Source organism: Oryctolagus cuniculus, chromosome 2 (assembly GCF_051225735.1).
Source record: "Oryctolagus cuniculus isolate XC-2025 breed Fujian yellow rabbit chromosome 2, ASM5122573v1, whole genome shotgun sequence".
Classification (NCBI taxonomy): Eukaryota; Metazoa; Chordata; class Mammalia; order Lagomorpha; family Leporidae; genus Oryctolagus; species Oryctolagus cuniculus.
This window is the reverse complement of record NC_142868.1, coordinates 138,077,429-138,104,850: the sequence shown is the minus strand read 5'-3', so window position 1 is coordinate 138,104,850 and position 27,422 is coordinate 138,077,429. Positions and strand designations below refer to the sequence as shown.

General features: G+C 46.0%; 1 protein-coding gene across 2 annotated transcripts in view; it reads left to right on the top strand.

The window, feature by feature from the left end:
• The window catches only part of ANXA4 (annexin A4), a 105,300-nt gene that overhangs the window by 45,433 nt on the left and 32,445 nt on the right, over positions 1-27,422 (top strand). For both annotated transcript variants that reach the window (XM_051842825.3, XM_070069010.2), the window contains one exon: positions 20,198-20,251. In XM_051842825.3, the coding sequence (XP_051698785.2) occupies positions 20,243-20,251 (9 nt within the window). In that variant the 5' untranslated portion in view covers positions 20,198-20,242. The remainder of the gene's footprint in view (positions 1-20,197; positions 20,252-27,422) is intronic.

The following is a 27,422-nucleotide window of genomic DNA, read 5'->3' as shown; positions in this document are numbered from 1 at the left end:
GGAGCAGAGGCCTCTGGAGACCAAAGGGGTCAAGGCAATTAATAGCGATTCTCTAGCTACAGGAACAGCCAGCTCAGTTAGCTCCCATTGCTTGTACACCCACCATGCGCAACACACCACTAATTAGAAACAGGGACGTGGAGGCCTGTGATGGGCATGTGTTGAGCAGAGTCCACGGACTGTGTAGCCGTAGATTTCAGACTACTATGAGGACAAGGATTTTGTCAGAGGACAGACAAGCTGAGGACCCCACTGACTTGGTGGCCAAAAGAACCACAGTAGAAATGTCAGATGTTGGTAAATGCGGAAGGCTGAGCTCCGTACACGTTCGGTGTTTTAATATAGGCATACTTGATAACCCCACCTTAACCAATTCACTCAGCGGGTTATGCTGGAATACGACAATGCTTCAGAACTGAAGGATAAGTCTCCTGGGACCAGCATTGTGGTGCAGTGGGTTAAGTTGCCTCTGGGGATGCTCATATCCCGTATTGGACTGTAGGTTCCAGTCCTGGCGATTCTGTTTCCAATAAACATTCTGCTGATGCATCCTGTGAGGCAGCAGGTGATGGTCCAAGTGCCTGGGCTCTGCTATGCACATGAGAGACTCAGATAAAGTTCTGGGTTCCTGACTTTTGCCTGGCCCAGCTCTGCCTTTTGCAGTCATTTGGGAAGTGAACCAGTAGATGGAAGCATCTCCACCTCTCTCAATTACTCTGCTTCTCAAGCAGATAAAAATTAACATTACACAAAAAAATAATGTTTCTTTTGGAGCAGAAACATTTGAAATCTATGCATAGTATTTTTCATAAATGCACTTTCCATGATCTCTTTGAATACCCTTCAGATGCAGATGTGGTGGATAAAAGTTGCTGGGAGAGCATAGTAATAAAAAGAATAGCTAATATTTGCTGAGTATGTATGTGTGCCATTCTAAGTGCTTTACGTGATGTAATAACCGGATTAATCTTTGCAGCAACTCTGCAAAGGAGCTATTGTGATTATCTCCATGTTACTAAGGATGCAACTGAGGCCTTGGTCCAAATCACGTGGTTAGATTGTAGACCCAGTGATTGCACCCCAGGACCCCACCTCCCTGGTTTCAGAGGAAGGATGGTATGGTCTGCGAAGGAGGAGTTTCTTCTTGTCTGAGTGGACATCATGCAGAATCGCTGACTGGGGTGGGAAGCTGGCTGCCCCATTCTTAGATCTGTGTGAATTCTCCTCTCTAAGGGTAAATCTCTGCTTCCCATGACGCCAGCACCTTCCAGATCTTGAGTCTACCAAGAGAACCCAACACGTTGTTACTGTGCAGCTCCCCAGAAGGTGGACCCGTCACTCACCTGTAGATGAGGCTAATTCCTATCTACCAGATGAAGGGGTGGCTGGGTACTCTAGAGTCTTCTTTCCCCCAGACAATTCCAACCGTGGCAGAAGTACACTCTTTCAGGGGCAAGCATCTCCCCTCTATTTCTACTCCTGCCTTCTTTGTGTCCTTACATTTCAGCCTTGGAATTACTCTCACCTGTGATTTGCTGGACTTTTTGATTTCAATCTGAGTGATCTGAAGAAAGGTCTGTTTTTAGTTATGGACAGGTGTTGCCTCTAAGTATAAGTGTAGGTGTAAGTAACTGCCCTATCAGACTCTGAATGAAAGCCTGTAAGGTTTTTCTGTTCTCAGCAAAGGCTGGACAAGCTGTTTCTGGCACTTCTGTCTCGCTACTGGTGTATACTGGAGTCTTACTATATTGCTGGTGCTAGGATGAAGATAACAAAGGGGGTCATTTCATCCCATCATTTTGACATGGGATTCGGATCACCCCAAATGGCATGGCGTCACTCTCCGAAGCAGGCTGCTCCTTGGGCACATTAAAGCTGTGGTTGGATCAGCCATGACCTCCCCACAGGCACTCAGCCCAGGATGCTGGGCTCTATTATAAGGGGGCCAGAATGTTCCTGGGTGGAATCCTTATGTCCCTCCCAGCTGGAGATGGCACGGCTCTGAGTGTCTGTCTGTTCCGAGGGCTGTGTCACGTTGTTCTCCCACCAGGAAAGCCATGTGGCAGAACTGCGGCAGGGGCGTGTAGGGATTGGGCAGCTCTCTTCAAATGGCCACCAGCCTGGTGTTGACCACTCTGAGCAGGAGCGGCCTGTCTGCCAAAGTGTGGCCCAGTTTCATCAGGTGAATCTGGGCAAGCAGTGTTGCAGTTGTTTGTTTTGTGTACCTACTTTATTAGAGCTATGAAGAACAAGAAAGCATTTAGCTCTGTAAGAAATGTGATGATCTAGAGTTTTTATTCCATTCTTATTCTAAAAGCTTCCAGAATTGTCAGCTACTTTTATAGTTAATTACACATGTGTACACACACATATGTATTTGGTATAATATAAAGGTTAGCTAGACTTGTGAAGACACAGCTCCTACCACTGACCTGCGAGTGACCTTGGGCACTGTGCCTAACTTCTCCTGAACTTAAATGATCATGTCCAATACACTGGATAATGAGAGGGCAAAATGATATAATATTGATAAAACACCTAAGTATTTATACAATTAAGCACTCAATAAATGTGTGTTTAAAAATAAAGTCCTCTGGGGCCGTCATTGTGGTGCGGCAGGTAAAATTGCTGCTTGCAATGCCAGCATCACATACGGAAGCCAGTTCAAGTCCCAGCTGCTCTACTTCCAATTCAGCTTCCTGCTAATGGTCTGGGAAAAGCAGTGAAAGATGGCCTAAGTAGTTGGGCCCCTGCCACTTGTGTAGGAAATCTAGATGAAGTTCCTGGCTTTGGCCTGGACATTAGGGCCATCTGGGGAATGAACCAGCAATAGAATCTCTCTCTCTCTCTCTCTCTCTCTCTCTCTCTCTGTCTCTGTCTCTCTGTGTGTGTGTGTGTGTCGTTCTCTGTAACTCTGACTTTAAAATAAGTAAATCTTAAAGTAAATAAATAAAGTCTCTCTAGCTTCAGATGACAGGAGTAGGATCTCTTCTGATGCTCAGAGCCACGTCACAGTGGCAAAGTCTGCCCTACGGATAAGGGAGCCCATGATCAGTGGGAGGATGACTAGAAGCTGGGAGATGACCACTGAGAAAGGCTACAGAGTCCTTGCAAGGGGAAGCAAGCTCAGTCAAGTCGTCATCAACAGCTTGCAGGATCGCGTTGTTTTAGTGATAGATTTCTCTTGAACAGCATGGGGAGAACGTTCTGTTATGAAGTGTGAGTAGGTGGAAATTAAAGCGTGCCTTTTAGCAACTAGCGCTGTATCTGGCATGGCTGATAGGTATTGAGACACTGTTTGCTAAAGGAATGAGGGAATGAATGAATCTGAAGCATGATCGCATTAGTGAAACGATCATTTTAGTCGCATGATAATAAGCAGTAATCAGTGTGAGTAGCACATCACCTTCTTGTTTCTGTACTGGACTGAGAGAAGGGAAATCCCAACAGTTTGTCTGCAGAGAAAAGGCAGAGTAGTTAGAAAATAACAAACAAAAACACTACCACCAACAAGAACACAGTCATCCAGAATTCCAAAGTCTCCAGTACATAGGCAGTACTGAGTTACTCTGCTAACAATAAAAACAGCCGGCGCCGCGGCTCACTAGGCTAATCCTCCACCTTGCGGCGCCGGCACATCGGGTTCTAGTCCCGGTCGGGGCGCCGGATCCCGGTTGCCCCTCTTCCAGGCCAGCTCTCTGCTGTGGCCAGGGAGTGCAGTGGAGGATGGCCCAGGTGCTTGGGCCCTGCACTCCATGGGAGATCAGGAGAAGCACCTGGCTCCTGCCATCGGATCAGCGCGGTGCGCCGGCTGCAGCGCACCAGCCGTGGCGGCCATTGGAGGGTGAACCAATGGCAAAAGGAAGACCTTTCTCTCTGTCTCTCTCTTTCACTGTCCACTCTGCCTGTCAAAAAAATAAAAAAAAATAATAAAATAAAAAATAAAAAAACAATAAAAACATTAATTAGGGAAATCTGAAGCAGTACATGATGCAAGTTGAATGTGGCACAAGGCAGGAGAGTTCCATGTTTATAAGTTTATTCAAATATATTTTTTAAAAAGATTCTTTTTATTTATTAGGCAAAGTTACAAAGGGGTGGGAGGAGAGAGAGAGTCTGTCTTCCATTTGCTGTTTCACTCCCCAAATAGCCACAATAGCCGGGGCTGGGCCAGTCCAAAGCCAGGAGCCAGGAGCTTCATCTGGATCTCCCATGTGGGTGCAGAGACCCATGCATTTGGGCCATCCTCCGCTGCTTTCTCAAGCCATTAGCAGGAAGCTGGATCAGAAGTGGGGCACCTGAGTCACAAACTGGCTCCCATATGGGATGCTGACATCACAGGCAGCAGCTTAACCCACTATGCCACAATGCCAGCCCAGATTAGAATATACTTTGATGTATGCCCTCCTTTATGCTTGTGCCTGGGGAAGCTGACACAAGACATTTAGCAAGGCAGGGTTGGCCTGAGTATACAGGACCCAGCCAGCTTTCTCAATAATCATTTAGGCCATCCTGACTCTCATTTTATTTTTATAAATGTAGATATTTGGGGCTGGCGCTGTGGCGTATCAGGTAAAGCCGCCGCCTGCAGTGCCGGCATCCCATGTGGGTCCTGGTTCAAGAGCCAGCTGTTCTGCTCCTGATCCAGCTCTCTGCTATGGCCTGGGAAAGCAGTGGAGGATGTCCTAAGTCCTTGGGCCCCCTGTACCCACCTGGGAGACCCGGAGGAAGCTCCAGGCTCCTGGCTTTGGATCGGTGCAGCTCCAGCCATTGCAGCCATTTGGAGAGTGAACTAGCAGATGGAAGACCTCTCTGTGTGTGGGGGGGTGGAGGGTGGGGGGTGTTTGTAACTGTGACTTTCAAGTAAAATAAATAAATCTTTAAAAAATAAATAAAATGTAGATATTTAACCCTACTTCTTCTACAATATAGAACTTACCACAACTAGTTTTCGTTATTATATCATCCAGCTATTTTTCAAATTGGATAAATTGGGTGTTTTAATCCCAGTCTGGCCATGTGCTAACTGTATGAGCTCAGCCAAATCACACAAGTTTTCTAGGCCTAGTTTTTAACTTGTAAAATGGAGAAAATAATCAGGATTCTAAAGTTTATTGGGTAGATTAATTGGGATTAATTAATTAGGGAAATGGTTAATAAATGTTCCTTCTCTCCTTCCCCTGCCTGTTAGACAAAGGAATCACTGGAATAGAGTAAAACTTCAGCACTGCCAGTCAGTTCAAACTCCGATACTGCTCAAGTGAGAGGACTTTAGCTGGGGTCTTCAGAATTGCAGCGTGGGATACAGAGGTTCAGATAGCTCTGAAGCATTGCTCCAGGGAGGGCAGAAAGAGAGGGAGCCTCTGTGGGCTATTGAGCGTTGAGAAAGAACAGGAGCTACATGATAGAAGGTGAAGAAAAGAAAGTATAACAAGAATAGAAATGTCCATGAGACAAGAGGCCATACCCTTGTGATATGCACCTGGAACCTGTGGGTGCAGTGTCACTGTCACTCCTTCCAGATGCCCGTGGTGGAGGTGACTAAAGTTCATGTTTCTGGCAGCAGCTGGAGACGTGCTTAAGTCCTAGTTTTTAATTTGAAAAATGGAGAAAATTATCAGGGTTCCAAAGTTTATTGGGTAGATTAATTAGCAGAGTGTAGAGAAGTATTTAATTCGTGTTCCTTCCTTGCTCCTTAATGGCCTCTCGGCCACATTTTGAGCAGCTTTCAGTATTATTTTCATTTATCTTCACAGTATGCTTTTGCATGATGTGGGAAGGCGGAGGAGGGGAGATGTTTTAATTCTATGTAAAGTGCATGTTTCCTTAACTATGTGTGGATGAAAATTTTTGTGATTGTCTCCCACAATGCTGTGAATAAGAAGCTGAGATGTGGACAGGACTGTCAGCAAGTTACTCCCCAGGTGCCGGTGGCGATGGACAGTGAGTGCTGCCCCACACTCAGGTTTTTTATTTTGCCTCAAGAAAGGACTCAGCAGGCAGATGTTGTGGCAAAGTGGGATAAAAAAGTGCCATTTCAGACACCTGCATCCCATTCAGGAGTTCTGGTTTGAGTCCTGGCTGCTTCACTAAGGGTCCAGCTTCCTGCTACTGCGCCTTGGGCCCTTGACACCCATGTGGGAAACATCCCAAGTTGGATGGGGTTCTGGGTTTCTGGCTTCTGCCTGGCACAGCTGTTTGGAGAGAGAACCAGTGGATGAAAAATCTCTCTCTCTCTCTTTCTCTTCCTCTCTCTCTCTCTCTTTCTCTCTCTCTCTCCCTCTCTCCCTTCTCTTCTTCTCTGTCACCCTGCCTTCTGAATAGATAAATAAATAAAATCTTAAAGAATTCAGTTGTAAGTCAGAGAACAGTGAATAGCAAGCTACAAAAAAACAAAAGTAGACACTCTGCGGAGTGTGGGCTCACTCTGAGGGAAGTAGGCTTGTTTCTAAATAGAGTTTAACATTTATATGAGTTGTGTAATGAAAGGGGAGGTACATTCTTTTTTTTTTTTTTTTTTTTTTTTTTTACAGGCAGAGTGGACAGTGAGAGAGAGAGAGACAGAGAGAAAGGTCTTCCTTTTGCCGTTGGTTCACCCTCCAATGGCCACCGTGGCCGGCGCACCACGCTGATCTGATGGCAGGAGCCAGGTACTTACTTCTCCTGGTCTCCCATGGGGTGCAGGGCCCAAGTACTTGGGCCATCCTCCACTGCACTCCCTGGCCACAGCAGAGAGCTGGCCTAGAAGAGGGGCAACCGGGACAGAATCCGGCGCCCCGACCGGGACTAGAACCCGGTGTGCTGGCGCCGCAAGGTGGAGGATTAGCCTAGTGAGCCGCGGCACCGGCCATGGGGAGGTACATTCTAATAAAGGGGAAAATATTCATGGATTTTCTGGGAAATAGATGGAGATTCCCAGAATCTCACTACTGTCCCCTTTCACTGCTTATCAGGTCCATTGCTTTCTGTCCTGGCAGCTGGTAGGTGTGTTGCTTAGTATGCTAATGTATTACAATGAGCAAATTACATGCTAATGTATTACAATGAACTGTAGGTAGATCTAAGTCATGTCTTGAACCTTTAAACTATTATGAGCCAGGTCCAGGCAGGGGGTCTATTTAATTTTCAGAGCAAGAGGGACCAAAACCAGATCCTGTAGACCTTTAGATAATAGGAACCCCCACCCCCACCCCTGTGACTCAACTGCTCCCTTTATGTCCTTGTCTCACCAGGTTAGAATAGATTCTTACCTAAGATTGCTTGGCAAAAGATGTTAAAAAAACAAACTTTCAGCAAACTTACTTTAAGGTTTATTTAATATTTATTTGAAAGGCAGAGGCAGAGAGAGAGAATGAGAGAGAGAGAGAGATTGATTGATCTTCCATCTGCTGGTTCACTCACCAAATGGCCATGGCAGCCAGAGCTGGGCCAATCAAAAGCCAGAAGCTAGGAGCTTCTTCCAGGTCTCCTACGCAGGTACAGTGGCCCAAGGGCTTGGGCCATCCTTTACTGCTCTCCCAGGCCATAGCAGAGAGCTGGATTGGAAGTGGAGCAGCTGGGACTCAAACCAGCACCCATATGGGATGTGGGCATTGCAGGTAGTGGCTTCACCCACTATGCCACAGTTCTGGCCCCCAAATTTAGTTTAAAGACCTAATTGACTTTTATTGGTAATTCATGAATAGGGGAGCATCCCATCTACAAAATAGAGGGAGCTCCATAGGGCGTGGCAGAATAGCTGGTTTTTGTAAGATCCTTTGAGCAGGAACGAAAAAAAAATCATAGCATAATACAAAAAAAAAAAAAAAAAAAAACCAGATTGGTTCACATCATATTACTTTCCTTGTAAGGCTTTTTTTTTTTTTTTTTTTTTTTTAAGATTTATTTATTCAGTTGAAAGTCAGAGTCACACACAGAGAGAAGGATAGGCAGTGAGAGAGAGGTCTTCCCTCCGCTGGTTCACTCCCCAATTGGCCACAATGGCCGGAGCTGCGCCAGTCCGAAGCCAGGAGCTTCCTCCAGGTCTTCTCACATGGGTGCAGGGGCCCAAGGACTTGGGCCATCTTCTACTGCTCTCCTAGGCCATAGCAGAGAGCTGGATTGGAAGTAGAGTAGATGGGACTCAAACCGGTGCCTATATGGGATGCCGGCACTGCCAGTGGCAGCTTTAGCCACTGCGCGAAAGCGCCAACCCCTCCTTGGAAGACTTAAATCAGAGGGGACTTCCTCACCATGCAGGCTCAGGTTTACTGAACCCTTTTTGGCTGGTTGCTATAAATCTCCTGATATTTTTGAGAATATTGACCTGTTTGGGGATTTTCTATTTTTGATAATGTCTGATTGCATGGTATGTAACACATTTGGGTTTGGTCTATAGGAACCCAGTGCAGGAGCTCAGTTTAAAACAATGACATCATATACGTTTTATTTCACACAGGTTTCCAAATTTGTCTGTATCCACTTAACATATATGCTTTGCCTTTGAATAAATGTTTGAAAATATTTATTCCTCCTGACTCAAACACTATTTCAGTAACAAAACTCTCTTTACTTTTAGAAGGATCCAAGTTCCAAGAAAAAAAAAAAAAGAAAGAGATTTGCTTTAATTTTCCTCTTTCATAGACAGTTTTGAAAGCCTTGCGTGCTTGGGTGGGAGCAGTTACACCCTCCACAACTCAGAGACCAGTTTAAATTTGTCATCCTTGTGGGATGTAAAATGAAACCACGTACCAAAGAAAAATGGTCAATGACTCATTCACATGTGACCTTCCAGGGAAGTGAAAATGTGCCAGCCTGGGAGTGTGCCCCAAGGACAGCAAATCCCTCACAATGAACCTCGGATTGTTTGTCCTGAGATGGGGGTCAGTATTGTGAATCCGGGCTCGGGCTCTCGAGGAGCACTCCCCCTTTCCAGGGTGAATTCACCATTAGACCCAGAGAAATCGTCTTCCTCAGCACAGGAGGAATGGACTCAGCTCTCAGGCACAGATCCATCCGTGCAAGCACACACATGCTGCTTATCTATTTATTCGTATTAGGAAATATATTGTTATTCAGGCAAAAAAAAAAAAAATCCTCATGCACCAGTGCTTGTAGACAGGTCCACATAGGAAGCCAAACTGTAGTCTATAGGTTGCTTGGCAACCATGGAATCAGGACAGAGAGTATTAGATGGATGAAAGCAGTCCTCACAGTGGGGAAATCTCTGACCACTGGATCCGTCCTTTCTAGAACAGGGCTTTGAGGAATATTTCTGTGATGGCTTTGTGTGGAGTTTGCATTGCCGATGAGCACAATTTTTCTTTAAATATGATAATACCTGTGGGGAGCAACTCGGACTAGACTAAGTTACTGGAATTAAGACTTATTCTATGCATCTGCTCTCCCACAATATGGCGCTGGGAGAGGAGCAAACAGATTCTACCCAGCTGCCTCTCACCAACTTGACAAGCTGCAGGAGCTGCTCCTGATTGGAGAGAGCAGCGTACTCAGCGTGTGGGTAGCAGAGTTGGGATTGGTGGAAGAGGACTATAAAGGAAGAGAGAGACAACATGCACTGGGAACATCTATCTGAAGGAACACCTGTGCAGCCCCCGAGAGAGCCGGCCGGCGGTGTGCCACTCTCCTGCGGAAGTGGGGAAAGTGGCAGGGGGAACCGCCCTTCCATGGAGGTGGAAGGGACGGTAGCCAACCCGGGAAGAACCAGCAGCAAACCCGGGGAGGGCCGAGCAGACGAAAGAACAGCACAGGGTCCTGTGTCGTTCCTCCATGAAGAGGGGGAGCGACATAATGGTGCCGTGACTCGGATAGGAAACCTAGGCAGGGTTTAGTGTCGTTCCTCCATGAAGAGGGGGAGCGACAATACCATTCAGCAAACCTGCTTCAGCCCAGGGGCCTTTCTCTCTCATGGAAATACGTTTGCATATCCTTGTTTTGATGGGTATTTGCTTATTTTGCTAGTCTAATGTGCAGGGGGAAGTCTACTTTGCCTACTTCCCAGGCTCTGCGTGAGAGAGGGAATGAACTCCATGAGGTTGTCTCCACCTATGGCCAACTAAAGGCTTCTGTGCTTGAACTCAGAGGTCCTTGCTCCACACAGCTATGATTTATATGTGAGTCAGTGTCTGGTTTGCTAATTTCTGGCAATATGTGAGCTAGCATATAATTAGTCTTTTGGACATCTACCTGAAACACAATAGAGATGTACAAGTGTACTTCAAGAAGCTCATGGCAAAATAATGTAAAAGATGTTTATTTTGGTGAAAAAAAATTTTGAAATTCACGTATAGTTTTTTTCATGAGATGTGTTTCCTGTGAAGGTTTTGAAGATCCCTCAACATACATAACTTTTCTTTATGATTGCATTGTAAATTATATCTGAATTTCTGGAATCTTCGCTGAAATAGGTTGGACTTACAATGCATTTTTCTCTTGTGTAAGTGCTGTTGGGATACTTCTCATGTGTTTAATTCTCCATGCGCTGCTCTAAACAGTATCTCTTGAAAACCTCAGGAGCCCTATCCCAAGGCCTGCTTGTAGAGCTCCACAATCATGAAGAAGTTCCAGTCCCTCGCCACTTACTGCATAGACCTTAGGGTTTTTTAGACCTCACCAAGAAATGTCACCTTCAGTCTTCATCCTTCCATTTTAAAGATTTCGGGTACTTTCAGGGTTACTTGAACCACCCAGAACCTGTTTTACAGATGTCAAAACTGAGGCCCAGTCACTCATTATTTTGGCCCATCTGTGAACAGCAAAAGAGGTTTTAAAAACTCTAGCACCAACTCTGAGTCATTGTGAACTTGTTTATGGGGTTCAGTTTATGGAACTGTAGGAAGGCCTTCAGAGAGAAAGAACAAAGGAGTCCTGAAAGGTGAGTAACAGAGAACTTCCCACAGAGGCTCCGAAGCGAGCAGGTGTCCAAATGGAGCTTGGGGTAGAGGGCCTTTCATCCCTTGAGAGCCGGTTGTTTTCGACAGCTAAGAAGAGGCCTGCAGTGGTTCTGCACTGGGGGTGCAGTTCTCCCCCCAACTCTTTCCTGCTGCCCCCTTCTTGCCAAGAGTCACTGAGGACTTACTGGTGCCAGGCACTGTGCCAGTTAGCAGTTGTATGAACTAACTTGACATGTTTTGCTTGATATCTAAGGAAAGAAATCAAAGAGAACCATTTGCTGCTTTAGTTTCTAGAATTTATTTAGAAACTCATTCGGTACTAGCAAAATTTTTATAAATATACACCAGCTGTCTCGATTTAAATGGAATTATGCTTTGTGCTGTCCACATTTAAAAATAATTGTCTGGCTAAAAGCACCCACTGTTCAAGTATGATACATTTTTTTCCCTTTAGTAAAATATTTCTAACTCCTTGAATAATGACCCCGAGTAGTTTCAGAAGGGTTTGCTCAAGCAATCTTCCCACTACTCGATGTGGCAGAAAGGAGTGGAACTGTTCTTACAAAAGGTGGCTATTGGGGGAGTTGTCCTCTTCCCTGCCTCCCTTTGTGCCATTTATCCCAAAACTACATGGAGCAAAGGGAGGGCTCTGGCTCCTAAAACCTGGATCTGCCAGGGTTGTCAGCCAGTCAGCAACAACTTTACTTTAACCCACATATAAAGTGTATTTAAATAGGGATTTGGGTGCATTTTCATCATCCCTATGACTTGGGACAGGGCCTCCAGATGAGGGTGTGGCAAAGGCCCATGGAAGTCTCAGAAAGCTCTGCTGATGGGTGACTTTTCTATTTGGCTTTTATCAATATTTGTTTTATTTCCCTTATTTCCTAATCATTTAAAAATGTCCATCCTGCTAAGAACAGTTGCTTGCCTCTCTGTGCCTGTCCCCATTCCCTTGTTGATCAACCCCAGGGGTTTTATGAGCGTCTGTAAGATCCATAAGGGGAAGCTGAGAAAGCAAATTCGATAACGCTTCCTAAACTCTGCTTCCTAAGCTGCGCTCTGGTTTTGCAGCACTAGGGCCATATGGGTGTTTGTGTACAGGGCCCCCTGTGCTTACTAGGCAGGCCCTGACACATTTACCATGAGGAGGTAATGAGCGTCTTCAGTGAGTGGATATCCTGATACCACGTGGCTTACCCAGGAAGTAGATCAGCTGCTCCATCTGGGGTGGTCTCTTGAAAGTGCCTCTGGGTTTAGTGACCAAAGCCTGGAATCACTGAGTCTAGCATCAAGGTCCAACACATTGCTGCCTTTTACTTTCATTTTAGCTATTACTGATAACAGTAACTGAAGGATTGAATATTTAACATTTTCCTCTTCATTTGTCTTTCCTTATGCATCCAGTGAAACAACTTCTTGGGAGGTGGATACATATTTATTTTATTTTTTACTTACTTGACAGGCAGAGTGACAGAGAAGAGACAGCAAGCTTCCATTCACTGGTTCACTCCCCAAATAGCCATAATGGTTGGGGCTGGGTCAGGCCAAAGCCAGGAGCTTGAACTCCACTGGGTCTCTCATGTAGATGGCAAGTACTTGGACAATCTTCTGCTGCTTTCCCAGGCATGTCAACTGGAAGCTGGATCAGAAACAGAGTAGTAGGGACTCAAACTTGTACTCTGATAAGGTATGCACATGTCAGAGAGGTGGCTTAACTCACTATGCTAGCACCTGGATCCATGTTTAAATTCCATTGGTAGCTTTTACCCTCAAGATTTTTTAAAATTAATTTTACATGAGAAACACACACAGAGAGAGACTTTTCATCTATTGGTTCACTCCCCTAATGTCCAGGATCCCAAAACTGAATCAAAGTCTCTCACCCAAGTGTTTGGGCTTCTACCACGGCCTGGCCCAGCCCCAGACGTTGCAACCATTTGGGGGAGTGAACCAGCAGATGGGAAATCTCTTGATTTCTCTCTCTTTAACTTTGCCTTTCAAATAAATAAAATAAATCTGTTTTTAAAAAATTGCATCGGGGCTGGCACTGTGGCATAGTGGGTAAAGCTGCCACCGGCAGTGCTGGAATCCTATATGGGCACCGGTTTGAGACATGGCTGCTCCACTTCTGATCCAGCTCTCTGCTATGGCCTGAGAAAGCAATAGAAGATGGCGCAAGTCCCTGGGGCCCTGCACCTGCATGGGAGACCTGGAAGAAGCTCCTGGCTCCTGGCTTCGGATCGGCACAGTTCCTGCCGTTGTGGCCAATTGGGGAGTGAACCAGTGGATGGAAGACCTCTCTCTCTCTGTCTCTCTTTCTCTCTCTCTCTCTCCTTCTCTCTGTGTAACTTTGACTTTCAAATAAATAAATAATAAATAAAAAAGAAACTATTTACATAGCATTTATGATACCAGTTAAAATTAGGCCCAGGTTGCTTGATGCTGAACAGCCAGTTCACCAGAGATGAGAGCTGATGCAAGGCAACAGGTTTATTCCAGAAACCAGCAATCCTGGGTAGAAAGCAAACCTCTTTGGTCCCAAAAGAGCTCTTCCCAGTTTGCGAGTTAACAGGAGGACCTTTAAAGGGGAAAGGAGAAAGGGGATTGGGAAGTGGTTAGGGAAGATTTTATGTGGGTCATGCTGATGCCACTTCTTTGATGTGAAATTTGGCTGTTTTGACTGGTGGTTGTGAATTCTTTTCTTATCTGGGGTCTGCTGTTCCAGCCATCTCCCTGCAGTCAGCTCCTGAAATTCTTAGGTCCACATCTGTTGAAGAAACATTGTGATCAGCCGCAAGATGAACAGTTAACTATTTTTTTAATCACTATTTATTTATTTTTTATTTTTGACAGGCAGAGTGGACAGTGAGAGAGAGAGACAGAGAGAAAGGTCTTCCTTTGCGGTTGGTTCACCCTCCAATGGCAGCTGCGGCCAGCGCGCTGCGGCCGGCGTACCGCGCTGATCCGATGGCGGGAGCCAGGTGCTTCTCCTGGTCTCCCATGGGGTGCAGGGCCCAAGCACTTGGGCCATCCTCCACTGCACTCCCTGGCCACAGCAGAGAGCTGGCCTGGAAGAGGGGCAACCGGGACAGAATCCGGTGCCCCAACCGGGACTAGAACCCGGTGTGCCGGCGCCGCTAGGCGGAGGATTAGCCTAGTGAGCCGCGGCGCCGGCCTAGTTAGCTGTTGTTAACTAGAATATGAAAGGGAAAGGAAGAAGTGCTTTCTTTATGGTTGCAAATGTGTGTTGGTCACAAGGTTAGGATGTGAAAAGGGAAAGGGAGATGTACTCAGTAAAGCCACATTTACACTGTATAGGTATTACCAGTATTCTAGAAATGATATGCGTAGGTTATGTGAAAATATGGCTATTACCCCATTCTGTCTCTCTGGAACTTGAGTATCCTTGAATTTTAGTGTCTGTGCTGAGTCCTAGAACCAAGCCCCCCTGGATACCCAGGGAGACTCCAGAAGCCCTGTCCCAAACCTTACATTCAGGCTCCAGCATTGTTAAGTGTACTCTCAACGTGTCGCTTTTGGCAACATGTAGGAGCAGAAAGTAAGAGTCACAACCGTCACTCCTGAAACAAAAGACAGGCGAACAAGAGAAAAACTAACACATTTATTTAATCAAAGTTTCATGTGACATGGAAGACCTGAGAGATGAAGACCTAAAGATCCGGAGAAAATTGTTTTTATGCTTGGGCTCCATCTAGAATGGACAGTCATGTAACAATGTGATTGGACAGAAAGATATGACCAATGGTGAGAGGGAGGGAATCCAGCAAGGCCTGTCTGTTCAGATTCTTGTTGGTCTCTCTGTAGAATTCCTTCCTCCTGAGTGCCAGGCTGGACCCCTTTGGAACGTGTGTCTTGTGAGCTGCTGTTAGTCAGGGTCCGGTCGCTCAGAGCATTTCTTTATGACTAGTTGCTGTACAGAAAGGCGGGGAAGGTGAAAGGAATATTTCTGGGCTTTGTGGCTTGCTTTGGAGGAGAGAAATTTCCATTTCTATGACTCACCTTGGGGAAGAGGATTTCTGTTTTTTTATTTTGTTTTGTTTTGTTTTCAAGATTTATTTTATTTATTTGAAAGAGAGAGAGGTAGAGTCAGAGAGAGAGAGAGAGGTCTTCCATTCACTGGTTCATTCCCCAAATGACTGCAACGGTCAGAGCTGAGCTGATCCGAAGCCAGGAGCCAGGAGCCTCTTCTGGGTCTCCCACGCGGGTGCAGGGGCCCAAGGACTTGTGCCATCTTCTACTGCTTTCCCAGGCCACAGCAGAGAGCTGGACTGGAAGTGGAGCAGCTGGGACTCGAATTGGAGCCCATCTGGGATGCCGGCACTGCAGGCCGCGGCTTTAACCCACTGTGCCACGGCGCCAGCCCCGAGGATTTCTGGTTTCTATGACAGACTTCCCAGGAGAAAGAGGGGTGAGAGACAAAAGGGCAGGAGATGGTGAGAGAGACCTGCATTCTCAGGCTGCTTCTAAGGCCTTCTAACCACCTTTAGTTCAAAGTACTCAGTGTGCCAAAGCCCCATGCTGAGCCTAAACAAACATACCAAGCAATTCTCTAATTCTCTGCAGACATCAACTGCATGTCCCACAATTTAACTCAGATCTGATGCCGTCTTCCTGGAGTTATGTCAGACCCCACAGTTAAGGGCTCAGTCCCACAATACCACTCCCATGCCACTTGCAATCCCATGTCCATGCTGTCACTCATGCTTCTGACCTACTGGCTATACATATCTGAGATTCACACAACCTCTCCCCTGTTTGATCATTTGCTAGGGTATCTCACAGAACTCAGGAAAGCAATTTACCTGGTGGATTAGCAGTTTATTATAAAAGGATACAGCTGAGGAATAGGTAGATTTAAAAGAGGTAGAGGCAAGGTGCATGAAAGCAGGCGTGGAGCTTCCGTGCCGGCCTATCGGGTTGATTAAATCAAAGGACATTGGTGATTGGGTTGATCTCCAGAAGGGAAGTTCCCCCTCCACCCAAGTCACACACTGGTTCCCTGGGCAGGAGTGCCCCCTGTAGTTCCCTAAGGGCTTTCCAGAAGTCAGTTCAACGTCAGCTCAGGTGTGGTTGTAAGGGACTTGTTACTGGTAACAAAGGATTTCTTTCACCCTCATTGCTCGTATCACTTAGGAAATTCCAAGGGTTTGGTTCTGTGCCAGGAATGGGCCAAAGACCAAACATCTGTTTCTTGTTAGAGGTCCCATCACACAGCCTTATTCCATCTTTACTCACGCTGCTCCTGCCTCTGTTCACAATGCTTCCATCAGTCCTCAGCCACAGTAAGCTCATTTCTGCCTCAGGGCCTTTGCCCTAACTGCTCGTTTGCCTGAAAGAGTTTCCCTACAGCCTCATCCTTTCATTCAGGTCTTAGCCCAGATGTCATCTCAGAGATGCCCTTGTGATCCAGGCCAACTCCTTCCTGGAAAGCTGGTCATGTGAAACGCCAGACAGTAAATATTTTCAACTTTATGGGCCACATGATCTCTGTCACAACTGCTCGTTTCTGTTGTAGCATAGAAGTAGCCACAGACAAGATAGAGAGACATGAGTGAGGCTATGTTCTAATAAATATTTATCTATGGAAGCCATTAAAAGCAAAATTACAATAAATCTAATGTTTTAGAACTTTGGTTGGTTTTAATTATGATTCTAGAATTGGGTAGCAGTCTAGACCAAAAATGATTCATAATTTCCCACTCCACTATATGGGCCGATCATATTTATAGCCAAAGAAAAGGAGGTGACATACAGAAAACAGAAACGAGATACAGAGCCAGCTTGATTGGTTACAGCTGCCATCTGTCTTATTTGGGCATGGTTAGAACAATTGTTTGCTTGTGATTGGCTGAGACTCAGCTACTTGTTACAATAGAAGGTGATAGTCTGCAGAAACCTTTAAGCCAGACTTAAAAGGTATGGAAGCAGCTTTAGGCTAAACTTAACACTGAAGTTTGAATCTCATATAATTTTTTGCATAACATGAGTATCCTTTTGACTTTTTTTGGTCAGCTATTTGAAAATGTGGAAATCATTCTTCGTTTTTAGGCGACAAAGACAGGACTTGACCCATGAGCTGATGAAGTTTGCTGACCCCTGCTCTGCACTAGTATCCATTATATTTTCCTCTTACTGATAGCTGCAGTATGTATTCATTTGTTTGTGTGTCATCTGTCTCTCCTGGTAGACTGGAAGTTCCTTGAAGGCAGGTTCTTTGTCTTATTCACTGTGTTACTGTAGGGATTTGGCTTACCCTGACCACAGCCACCATGGACATAACCACCCTCTTGGCCATTACCACCATTTTGCCCTACATGTGACCCTAGAGGTCATCCCAAGCTCTGTGAGGTAAACAAAGCCATTAGGATAACCTTCTCCTCTTATCTGATGCCTAGAATGGCTCTTATAAATGTAAATATTTCCTGAAAAAGTCCAGGTGCACACCAAGTAGCCACAGGTCACCTTGTTCTACAGGACCGTTTTCCTCCTGCTTTCTGGTGCAGAGATCCATCTATCTTCCAGCTACACAAGACCATGCTTCTGTCCTAGGTTCCCCCACTTGATTATACTCTGTGGTCTTGGATTTGTCTTCTCTTTTTGGTCTCTCTGCACCTTCCCCCTTTGGTGGCTTATTCTTGTATACTGGGATATGGCCATGCTTTTTGAATATCAGTGATTGAATGAATACACTTATATAGTCCATGAGTTGCTACATCCAATAAAGTCCTGCTTCCAGAGATCTGTGTATCACATTCCAGGCCCCATTCCCTGCCTAGGGCTTCATCTGTACCTCTCTGTGCCTGATTTCTCAAGCCTTCATGACTCCTTGTCCCTCGCTCAAATCACCCACATCCCAGTCTATACCAGAGTACAGTAACTTGGTAGAGCATTTCTTTTTCTTTTTTTTTTTGACAGGCAGAGTGGACAGTGAGAGAGAGACAGAGAGAAAGGTCTTCCTTTGCCGTTGGTTCACCCTCCAATGGCCACCATGGCCGGTGCGCTGCAGCTGGCGCACTGCGCTGATCCGAAGCCAGGAGCCAGGTACTTCTCCTGGTCTCCCGTGGGGTGCAGGGCCCAAGCACCTGGGCCATCCTCCACTGCACTCCCTGGCCACAGCAGAGGGCTGGCCTGGAAGAGGGGCAACCGGGACAGAATCCGGTGCCCCGACCGGGACTAGAACCCAGTGTGCTGGTGCCACAAGGCGGAGGATTAGCCTAGTGAGCCACGGTGCCGGCCGGTAGAGCATTTCTTTTATTATGGCTCTTCTCTGCAAATGACAAAAAAAACTTCCTGCTATTTCCCCATTTAGTATAAAGCCAAACTCTTGCATTGGGCACACAAGGCTCTTGCCATTAGTTCCTCCCAGCTCTCCCAGCTGTATCTCTGAGCCTTCTCTGGTATGAGCCTTCTGTTCCTGAAGACTTATCTCCGCTTTGTCCCTGTGTCTGCTGCTTATTCCCAGCTCTGACTTCTGCTTAGCCTTTGTCACAGAACCAGTTGGCTTTCTCTGCCAACTGCAAGTGATACAACATCAGTCTGCAGTGAGTGGTGGGAAACCATAAGAATGGAGCAGGGCCTGTGGATAGCTGGAAGATGACAGGTGAATGTGACATACATGATATAAGTGTTAATAAAGTGAGTTATGTGGGACTTGGCTATCATGAGATTGGTTGCATTGTCTAGGCCAGTGCTTGTCACATCACTGAGCAGACAGATATTTGGGGACTCTTACTCAGATGCAGACTCTGGCAGGAGGTCTGTGATGGGGCCTGTGATTATGTATTTTATTTAAAAAATCTATTCCTCGGCCGGCGCCGCAGCTCACTAGGCTAATCCTCCGCCTAGCGGCACCGGCACACCGGGTTCTAGTCCCGGTTGGGGCGCCGGATTCTGTCCCGGTTGCCCTTCTTCCAGGCCAGCTCTCTGCTGTGGCCAGGGAGTGCAGTGGAGGATGGCCCAGGTGCTTGGGCCCTGCACCCCATGGGAGACCAGGAAAAGCACCTGGCTCCTGGCTCCTGCCATCGGATCAGCGCGGTGCGCCGGCTGCAGCGCACCGGCCGCGGCGGCCATTGGAGAGTGAACCAACGGCAAAGGAAGACCTTTCTCTCTGTCTCTCTCTCTCACTGTCCACTCTGCCTGTCAAAAAAAAAAAAAAATCTATTCCTAACTTTTTAAAAAGATTTATTTATTTATTTGAGAGGCAGAGTTACAGATACAGAGAAAGGTCTTATACCTGCTGGTTTACTCCCCAGATGTCTGTAATGGCTGGAGCTGAGCCAATCCAAAGCCAGGAGCCAGGAGCTTCTACTGGGTCTCCCACACGTGTGCAGGGGTCCAAGCACTGGGCCATCTTCTACTGCTTTCCCAGGCCACAACAGAGAGCTGGATTGGAAGAGAAGCAGCCGGGACTAGAACCGGTGCCCATATGGGATGCCTGTGTCACAAGGTGGAGGCTTTGCCTACTACACCACAGCACCTGCCCCAGAGATTATGTATTTTTAACAAGCACCCAGGGCTGCCTACTTCTGGTTCTAGGATGACTCTCTGTGTACCAAGGATCTACTGAACTGTTTAGAAAAGGAGCCTTGTTTGTATGACTTAGATCTGGAGCAAGAGGCCATTGGCTTGCCCCTCGCATGCCTATGTATCATGAGGACCCCATAAGAGCCCTGATCTACAATGAAAATATTTCTTGCATTCTGAATAATTGAAAAAATATATGTGATGATTCAAGCCTTCTTGATGTGGCAAAGGGGTGGTGCTGGAAGCTGAGGATGAAGCTGATTGTATATGGCCACAGCCGACAGAGAAGAAGCATTTTTAATCCTGAGCCAGTGGGAGATGAAAAGATTCTAATGTTTATTGGGCTCCCAGCCTGTCTACACACACACACACACACGAACATGCACATAAACACACACATGGCATGGGTCTTCTCCAAGGGGCACCTCTTCTGACCCACTATAGCATGTACTTCAGAATCCATGTCTGTCTTCAGTACCCTAACAAAGCTGTAGGAATCCTTTCTCTAGGGTGTATGTCCAAACAGAAGAGCCAGTAGGAGAGCATTTTGCTGATATGATAAATTTGACTGTTACAGCAGTTCCTCTTTAATGATTAGCCTAGCCCGTGTTTCTTTGGCTAATCAATAGCTGACCTGTTGATAAAATTGTGTGTCATTTCCCCTTAGCTTATCTTCCTGCAAACTGCAAGCTATCCTGATTAATGATTTTAATGCCACTTCCCTCATTCCAGTAATTTCCCCTCTGCTTTGTTCACAGAGATCTTCTGCTTGGCTGACTGAACTCTGATCTCAGTACAGCATCATGGCCATGGTAAGCTGTGGGGTGCCTCACCCTCCCGGTGCCAGGTGCAGACAAGCACAGGATGTGTACCCAGGGACTGTTGGTTTAAACAAAGGGCTGTTTGCTTAGCTGTGGTGGGGGTGGGGGGCATGAAAAATACAGCTTCTTGTTCTTTTTTTTTTTTTTTTCCACACTATTTTAATTCTTTCAAGGGTAGTGAGTAACCTGACCCTGAAAATCAGTTCAAAGAGAAAATCCTTTTAATATTCTGAGAATACAGAAACAAGTTACAGTTTTGTCTGTGCAGAGTGCTGCGTGTTCATTTTGGAACATTTAGGCAAATAAAAAGGAAAAACTCCCACTCCTGTGGCTTCTGCCTCCCAGACGGGACTGCTGGGGACACTTTGGAGAAGCCCGTCGTGTCGGCCTCTTCCAGAGAGAGGTTTCCTGGTGACGCAGGCTCCTCGGGCCCCCTCCTGCTTTCCACCGAGACCAGGAGTCTCAGATCTTGGTTGTCTGATCTTTGGAATGGGTTTGGAATTGGATCCCTCTGAGAGTTCTGTGAAGTTCAGTGCTGAGGTGGAAGCTGAGCCTCTGAGGTGCAAACACAGCTCCTCTAAGGCTGGCCATCTGCTCCCTGTCCTCCCACCAGAGAAGGCGTCTGGGTAGGCAGCTGACTCCTGACCCCACTCTTTTGGGAGGCAATAATGGACGTAGAATCCTAGTCCTGGAGAGGAACTGGCTGTCCTGCCAACCATAGATGCCTTCCTTTTGGAAGATGGATGTGTAAAGTAAGCTATGCGGAACAAACAGTAATATACTCTTACAATTTTCTTTTCACCTGAAACACTCTAGATTTCCCTGCACAATACCTGACGGTCAAAACTTATTCAAGTCTGCCTAAAATCTCTTGTGTGTTATTTAAAATCCACCTCTTGTTGATTGATTCTCCCTGCACACCAGAAGATACATTCAGAAATGCTGATGGTGGCCCTGCTTGCGCTGCCCATGGGACAAGCTTCTGGGAGCTCAGAATGAATGGGATGCTCTTCCTGACTTCCACAAGCCTGTGACCTCCCTGCATGTGAAGACTGTGGCGGGGGACCCTGTGGTGTGCTATCCACGAAGCAGAACCCCTCAGTGCTCTCAGCTGTCCTCACAAAATCCATTTCTCCATTAAGACAGTTATTTATTGGGACAGATAAAGGACATTTTTTAACTGACAGTTTTTATTTTAGGCATAAAATGTTTAAGACATATCTAAATGGGATCTATTTATGGGGTGCAGTGTGCTGTTTTGATACATGTATACATTGCATAATGTCCTATCAGGTTAAATATATCTGTCTCCTCAGACATTTAACATTTCTTTATGGCAAAAACATCCCAAATCCTATCTTCTAATCTTTTTTCTTTCTTTAAAACTGAATATTTTATTAATTTTTTGAGATAATATTCTTTTTTTAAGATTTTATTGAATTTTTTGAGAGGCAAAGTTACAGGCAGAGGGAGAGATGGAGAGAAATATGTTGCATCTGCTGGTTCACTCCCCAAATGGCCACAATGGCTGGAGCTGGGCTGATCTGAGCCAGGAGCCAGGAGCTTCTTCCAGGACATGAAGCAGCACCCATATGGGATTCCGGCGCCAGAGGGAGAGGCTTAGCCTACTGTGCCACAATGCCAGCCCCTTGAGATAACATGTTTAATTTATATTATAATCAAAGTCTTCTTGGATCAACTAAATGGAGTTCAGTAACGAAAAGGAAAAGGACCATAGTCAGCAGGAAAATAGGCAAGGGCTATAAACGGTAATCAAATGAAAAGATGTTCAGCCTCACGATGTAAACTTTCAAATGGTCATAAAGCCTGACATAGTTGCAATATTGAAATTCCAACTGTTTTCCATCACTTTATTATAGACGCTACTCATAGGTATAATATATTTAAATAGTGGTAAAGAGAACAGTTTCATGTCCTGCTCCCCCTTTCTCCCCCTTCTTAAGTATAGGAAAATGCTTGGAGGAGCCGGCGCTGTGGCTCAGCAGGTTGAGCTGCCGCCTGTGACACGGGCGTCTCTGTGGGCTCCGATTTGAGTCCCAGCTGCTTGACTTCTCACCCAGCTCCTTGCTAATGATCCTGAGAAAGCAGCGGAAGATGGCCCAAGTGCTTGGGCCCCTGCACCCATGTAGGAGACCCAGATGGAGTTCCTGGCTCAGCCCTGGTCATTATGGCCATTTGGGAAGTGAACCAGCAGATGAAAGATCTGTCTGTTTCTCCCTCTCTCTATGTAACTCCACCTTTCAAATAAATAAGTAAATAAATCTTTTTAAAAATTATTTATTTATTTGAGAGGTAGAGTCATAGACATAGAGGGAGAGAGAAAGAAAGGTCTTCCATCCACTGGTTTGCTCCCCGAATGGCAGCAACAGCTAGAGCTGAGCTGATCCGAAGCCAGGAGCCAGGAGCTTCTTCTGGATCTCCCACGTGGACTCAGGGGCCCAAGCACTTGGACCATCCTCTGCTGCCTTCCCAGGCCACAGCAGAGAGCTGGATCAGAAAAGGAGCAGCCTGAGACATGAACTGGTGCCCATATGGGATGCTGGCCCTTCAGATGGAGGCTTAGCCTACTATGCCACAGTTCTGGCACCAATAAATAAGTCTTTAAAAAAAAAAAAGAAAGGAAAATGCTTAGAATGCAGTAAGTAGGGCCGGCGCCGCGGCTCACTAGGCTAATCCTCCGCCTTGCGGCGCCGGCACACCAGGTTCTAGTCCCGGTCGGGGCGCCGGATTCTGTCCCGGTTGCCCCTCTTCCAGGCCAGCCCTCTGCTGTGGCCAGGGAGTGCAGTGGAGGATGGCCCAGGTGCTTGGGCCCTGCACCCCATGGGAGACCAGGAAAAGCACCTGGCTCCTGGCTCCTGCCATCGGATCAGCGCGGTGCGCCGGCTGCAGCGCACCGGCCGCGGCGGCCATTGGAGAGTGAACCAACGGCAAAAAGGAAGGCCTTTCTCTCTCTCTCTCTCACTGTCCACTCTGCCTGTAAAAAAAAAAAAAAAAAAAAAAAAGAAGAATGCAGTAAGTAAAGTAGGATACAAATATTATAATTCATCCTAAATTTATGCTTTATCTAATAACCTTTATGATATATATGCTTATATTATATCTTACAGTTTGTTTACTCCAGATGGCAGTTATGGGTGTTTAATTTTCTTAATTTTTTTAAATTTCAAATTCCCTACAATAACCTTATGTTTTAAAGGCCATGTATTCAAAAATCTTAAAAATTTTTTTACAAAGGTGTAATTTGCATATAGTAAAATGCACAGGCCTTAAGGTGGCTGGTAGTTGAGTTTTGACAAACATATTCACATTTGTATACCATGCAATGTGTCCTTCCATCAAGAAAGGATGTATGCCCACCCTTGGAAACTCCTCAACATGCCTCTCAGGTTTGTCCCCACTCTGTTCTCTACCCAGAAACCCAACGGCTGTCTCTTGTCAACACAGATCAGTTTAGCTTGCTCTATGGAATCCTGTAGTGCAATCATACAGTATGTACTTTTTTGTGTTTGGCTTCTTTCTCTGAACATATACTTTTTTTGCAGTTCATGATGTATCCATAGTTTGTTCTCCCATTGCTTTTTTAGTACTCATTAATATCCTACTGGATTCCATTCCAGTTTTTCTGACATTTATTTATTTATTTAAAGATTTATTTATTTGAAAGAGTTACACAGGGAGAGAGGGAGAGATAGAGAGGTCTTCCATCTGCTAGTTCACTCCCCAGTTGACCATAATGGCCGGAGCTGCGCTGATCCAAAGCCAGGAGCCAGGAGCCTCTTCCGGGTCTCCCACGTGGTTGGAGGGGCCCAAGGACTTGGGCTATCTTCTACTGCCCTCCCAGGCCATAGCAGAGAGCCGGATCAGAAGTGGAGCAGCCTGGACTCGAACCAGTGCCCATATGGGATGTCGGCACTGCAGGCTGTGGCCCTGCCCGCTAAGCCACAGCACCGGCCCCCATTTATTATTTTTATCATTAATAAACAGTGGTATTTTATCAATTGTAATAGATATTCATTTTTTAAAAAAAAGACCTACTTATTTATTTGAGAGAGTTATAGAGAAAGAGAAGGAGAGAGAGAGAGAGAGAGATCGTCCATCAGCTTGTTCACTCCCCAAATGGCCTCAACAACCCGGCTGGGCCAAGTTAAAGCCAGGAGCCAAGAGCTTCTTCTGGGTCTCTCACGTGGGTGCAGGGTGCCAAGCACTTGGGCCATCCTCTTCTGCTTTCCCAGGTGCATTAGCAGAGAGCTGGATCAGAAGTGGAGCATCCAGAACTTGAACTGGTGCTCGAATGGGATGCCAGTGCTGCAGGCCGTGGCTTTAACCTGCTGCGCCACAATGCCAGCCCCATAGCTATTCATTTTTGTCTTTCTTTCCCACATCCCCTCTGTTTCCCTTGCCTCTTATCACAGTGGGCTTTACTGGGATGGAATGACTTGTCTTCCAAAATGGACAGTAGTAGATTAACCAATATAGGGTTTGCAAGGTTAACATTTCTTGACCTTTTTCCAGGTAAAAAGAGTCATGGAGAATGCTAATTGATAGACTGTACCACCCTTGCGAATCCCTCTATTGGTTCATCTTTGTTAGATATTGATTTAATCCTTCAGCAATGCAGTTGGCTTTAAGTGTTTGAGTACAATCCAAAATTTTTGAGTACTAGAGTTCCAAACAACCTTGTGAAGCATTCAGCTCAGAAAGCTGTCTCATGGCGAGGCCAAAGGCCATGTTGGAATTTTGACAGCAAATCACCAATTTGCTTATTGTAGAGGAAGAAAAGTAAAGTTGCTGCATTCATTTTCCAGGGCTGCTGATCCAAAGTACCGCAGACTGGGTGGCTTAAAATAGGAATTTATTACCTCATGGTTCTGAAGGCCAGAAATCCAAAGTCAAGGCATCAGCAGCATCATGCCCCTCTGAAAACTCTACAGGAACCTGTCCTTGCTTCTCGCTAGTTTCTGGTGGCTTGCAGGCAAACTTAGGCGTGCCTTGGCTTGCTGCTGTATCCTTTTGGTCTCTGCCTTTGTCATCATGTGGTATTCGCCACGTGTCTCTCTTCACACTGCTGTCTTCTTATAAGGACACCATTCATACTGGATTAGAAGCCCACTCGCCTCCTGTGTGACCTCATCTTAACTGACTACATCTCTGCCATGACCCTGTTTCTAAATAAGGTCACATTTTGCAGTCCCGTGATTTAGGATTTCAACACACATTTTGGGGCTGGGGGATATTTTTCAAGTGATCACAGCACCCAGAGAGGTTGAGGTCACAGATCTCTTCCTTTCTCCATCAAGCGTAGAGAGAGGGACCACCAAGCACTGAACGCTGAATGCACCTGTGCGAGAACACTTGACAGTACTTCAGCAGAGAAGGCCCACTCCCCTGCTGTACCTGCTACGTGCATGGGCTTCATGTGGACATAGTGAGTCAGAGACGTCCGGGCCACAGTGGACTAACACAGTCAGCTCAAATCTGGCTCACTGGAGGATTGCCCTAAGGAGATGAAAACCCTCCATTCCTTTAGACGGCCTTTGCACATCCTTGGATGAAGTTAAATCACCAGAATGCTTTAGCTCCATTCTACACTGTTTTTGCCACCTTGTATAAATGCCCTCTCCTAGAATCTGCCTTGTCATAGTCTATCCAGTTGCATTAAATTATATTATAATAGATAAAAGAATCTCACTATCAATATTTATTATGGTAGTGTGGTTGAACTCATATTTAATGATGATGATAGCCATCTAATTTGAGTTTTTGTTTTACTTTGTTCTGGGTCTTATGCTAAGTGCTTTCCTGTATTATCTTCATTATTATAACAATGCATGCATTGATATCATAAGTTCCAATACATAGGTGAGAAAAACGAAACTTGCTTAAGTAACACAGTTGAAAAAGGTTGAAGTCAGGATTCAAACCCAGGTCTGTTCCACTCTGGTGTCTCTACTCCTTCCAAATCATCTCACTGTAGCAGGTGCTGGCCATGCCCTCCTTCCCCAGCCTCTGGACAGCACACTGCCCTGGTTTGCCTCTTACCTCCAAGGCTGCTGTCTTCAGTCATCTTTTCTTTGCTGGACCTAACTGTTGGAGAGTCCCAGGATCATCCTAGGATCCTGTCCTTTTTTATCTTCATTTGCTCCCTAGGCCATCTCATCCAATACCATCCAAACGCTGATGCAGCCCACCTTTGTCATGTAGACTTGACTCTGGATTGTATAACCAGCTGTGCCTTTGATAGCTCCACTTGGATATTTAATAGACTTCCTAAACTCAACATTTGGAAAGCAGAACTTCTAAATCACATCCCACCGCCACCCCAGATCTGGTAGTCCTCCTGCAGTTTTCCCCATCTGGGCAAACAATCCCCTTCTGCGCTCAAGCTGCTCAGGGAAAAGGCCATAGAGTCCGACTTGCTGCTTCTCTCCTCACCTCCCACACCAGTTCATCAGTAAGCTCCGTCGCCTTTGCTCCCAAACACGTGCTGAGTCTTGATTTCCATCTCACCCACTCCGCCCTCATCTGGCATCGATCCCACCCCCAGATCTTGGCCCAGACTCTTCTCTGGTCTCTGCCTCTCCCCCACAGCAGCCCAAGTGATCTTTTGAATGTGTGAATCAGGCCTCAGTGTCCCCATCTTCTTGCTTGAAACGAATCAGTGGCTTCCTACTGCACTTAGAGTAAAATACAAACTCTAACTAGCTTGGAAGGGCTGCCTGCCACTTCTCTCATTTTCTTTCTTGCATTATTTTAAAATAAAGGTTTTATCTATTTTATCTTTTTATTTTTGAAAGGCATAATGTGTGCACACGCACACACATGAGAGAGCGCTCTTCCATCCACTGATTTACTTTCAAATGATTATAGCAGTCAGGGCTGGGCTAGGTCAGCCAGGATCCTGGAACCCAACCATGTGAGCCATCACCTGCTCCTCCCAGAGTGCACGTTAGGAGGAAGTTGGATTGGAAGTGGAACCGTGACTCAAATTCAGGCACTCTGATATGGACGCCAACATCCCAAGTGGTATTTTAACTACTGCACTGCAACACCTGCCCCTCTCTTTTTTTAAATTTTCAATTTTTATTATGGAAAAGTTTAAACATATACAAAAGTAAACAGAACTCCTTTGTGTGCCTAACAA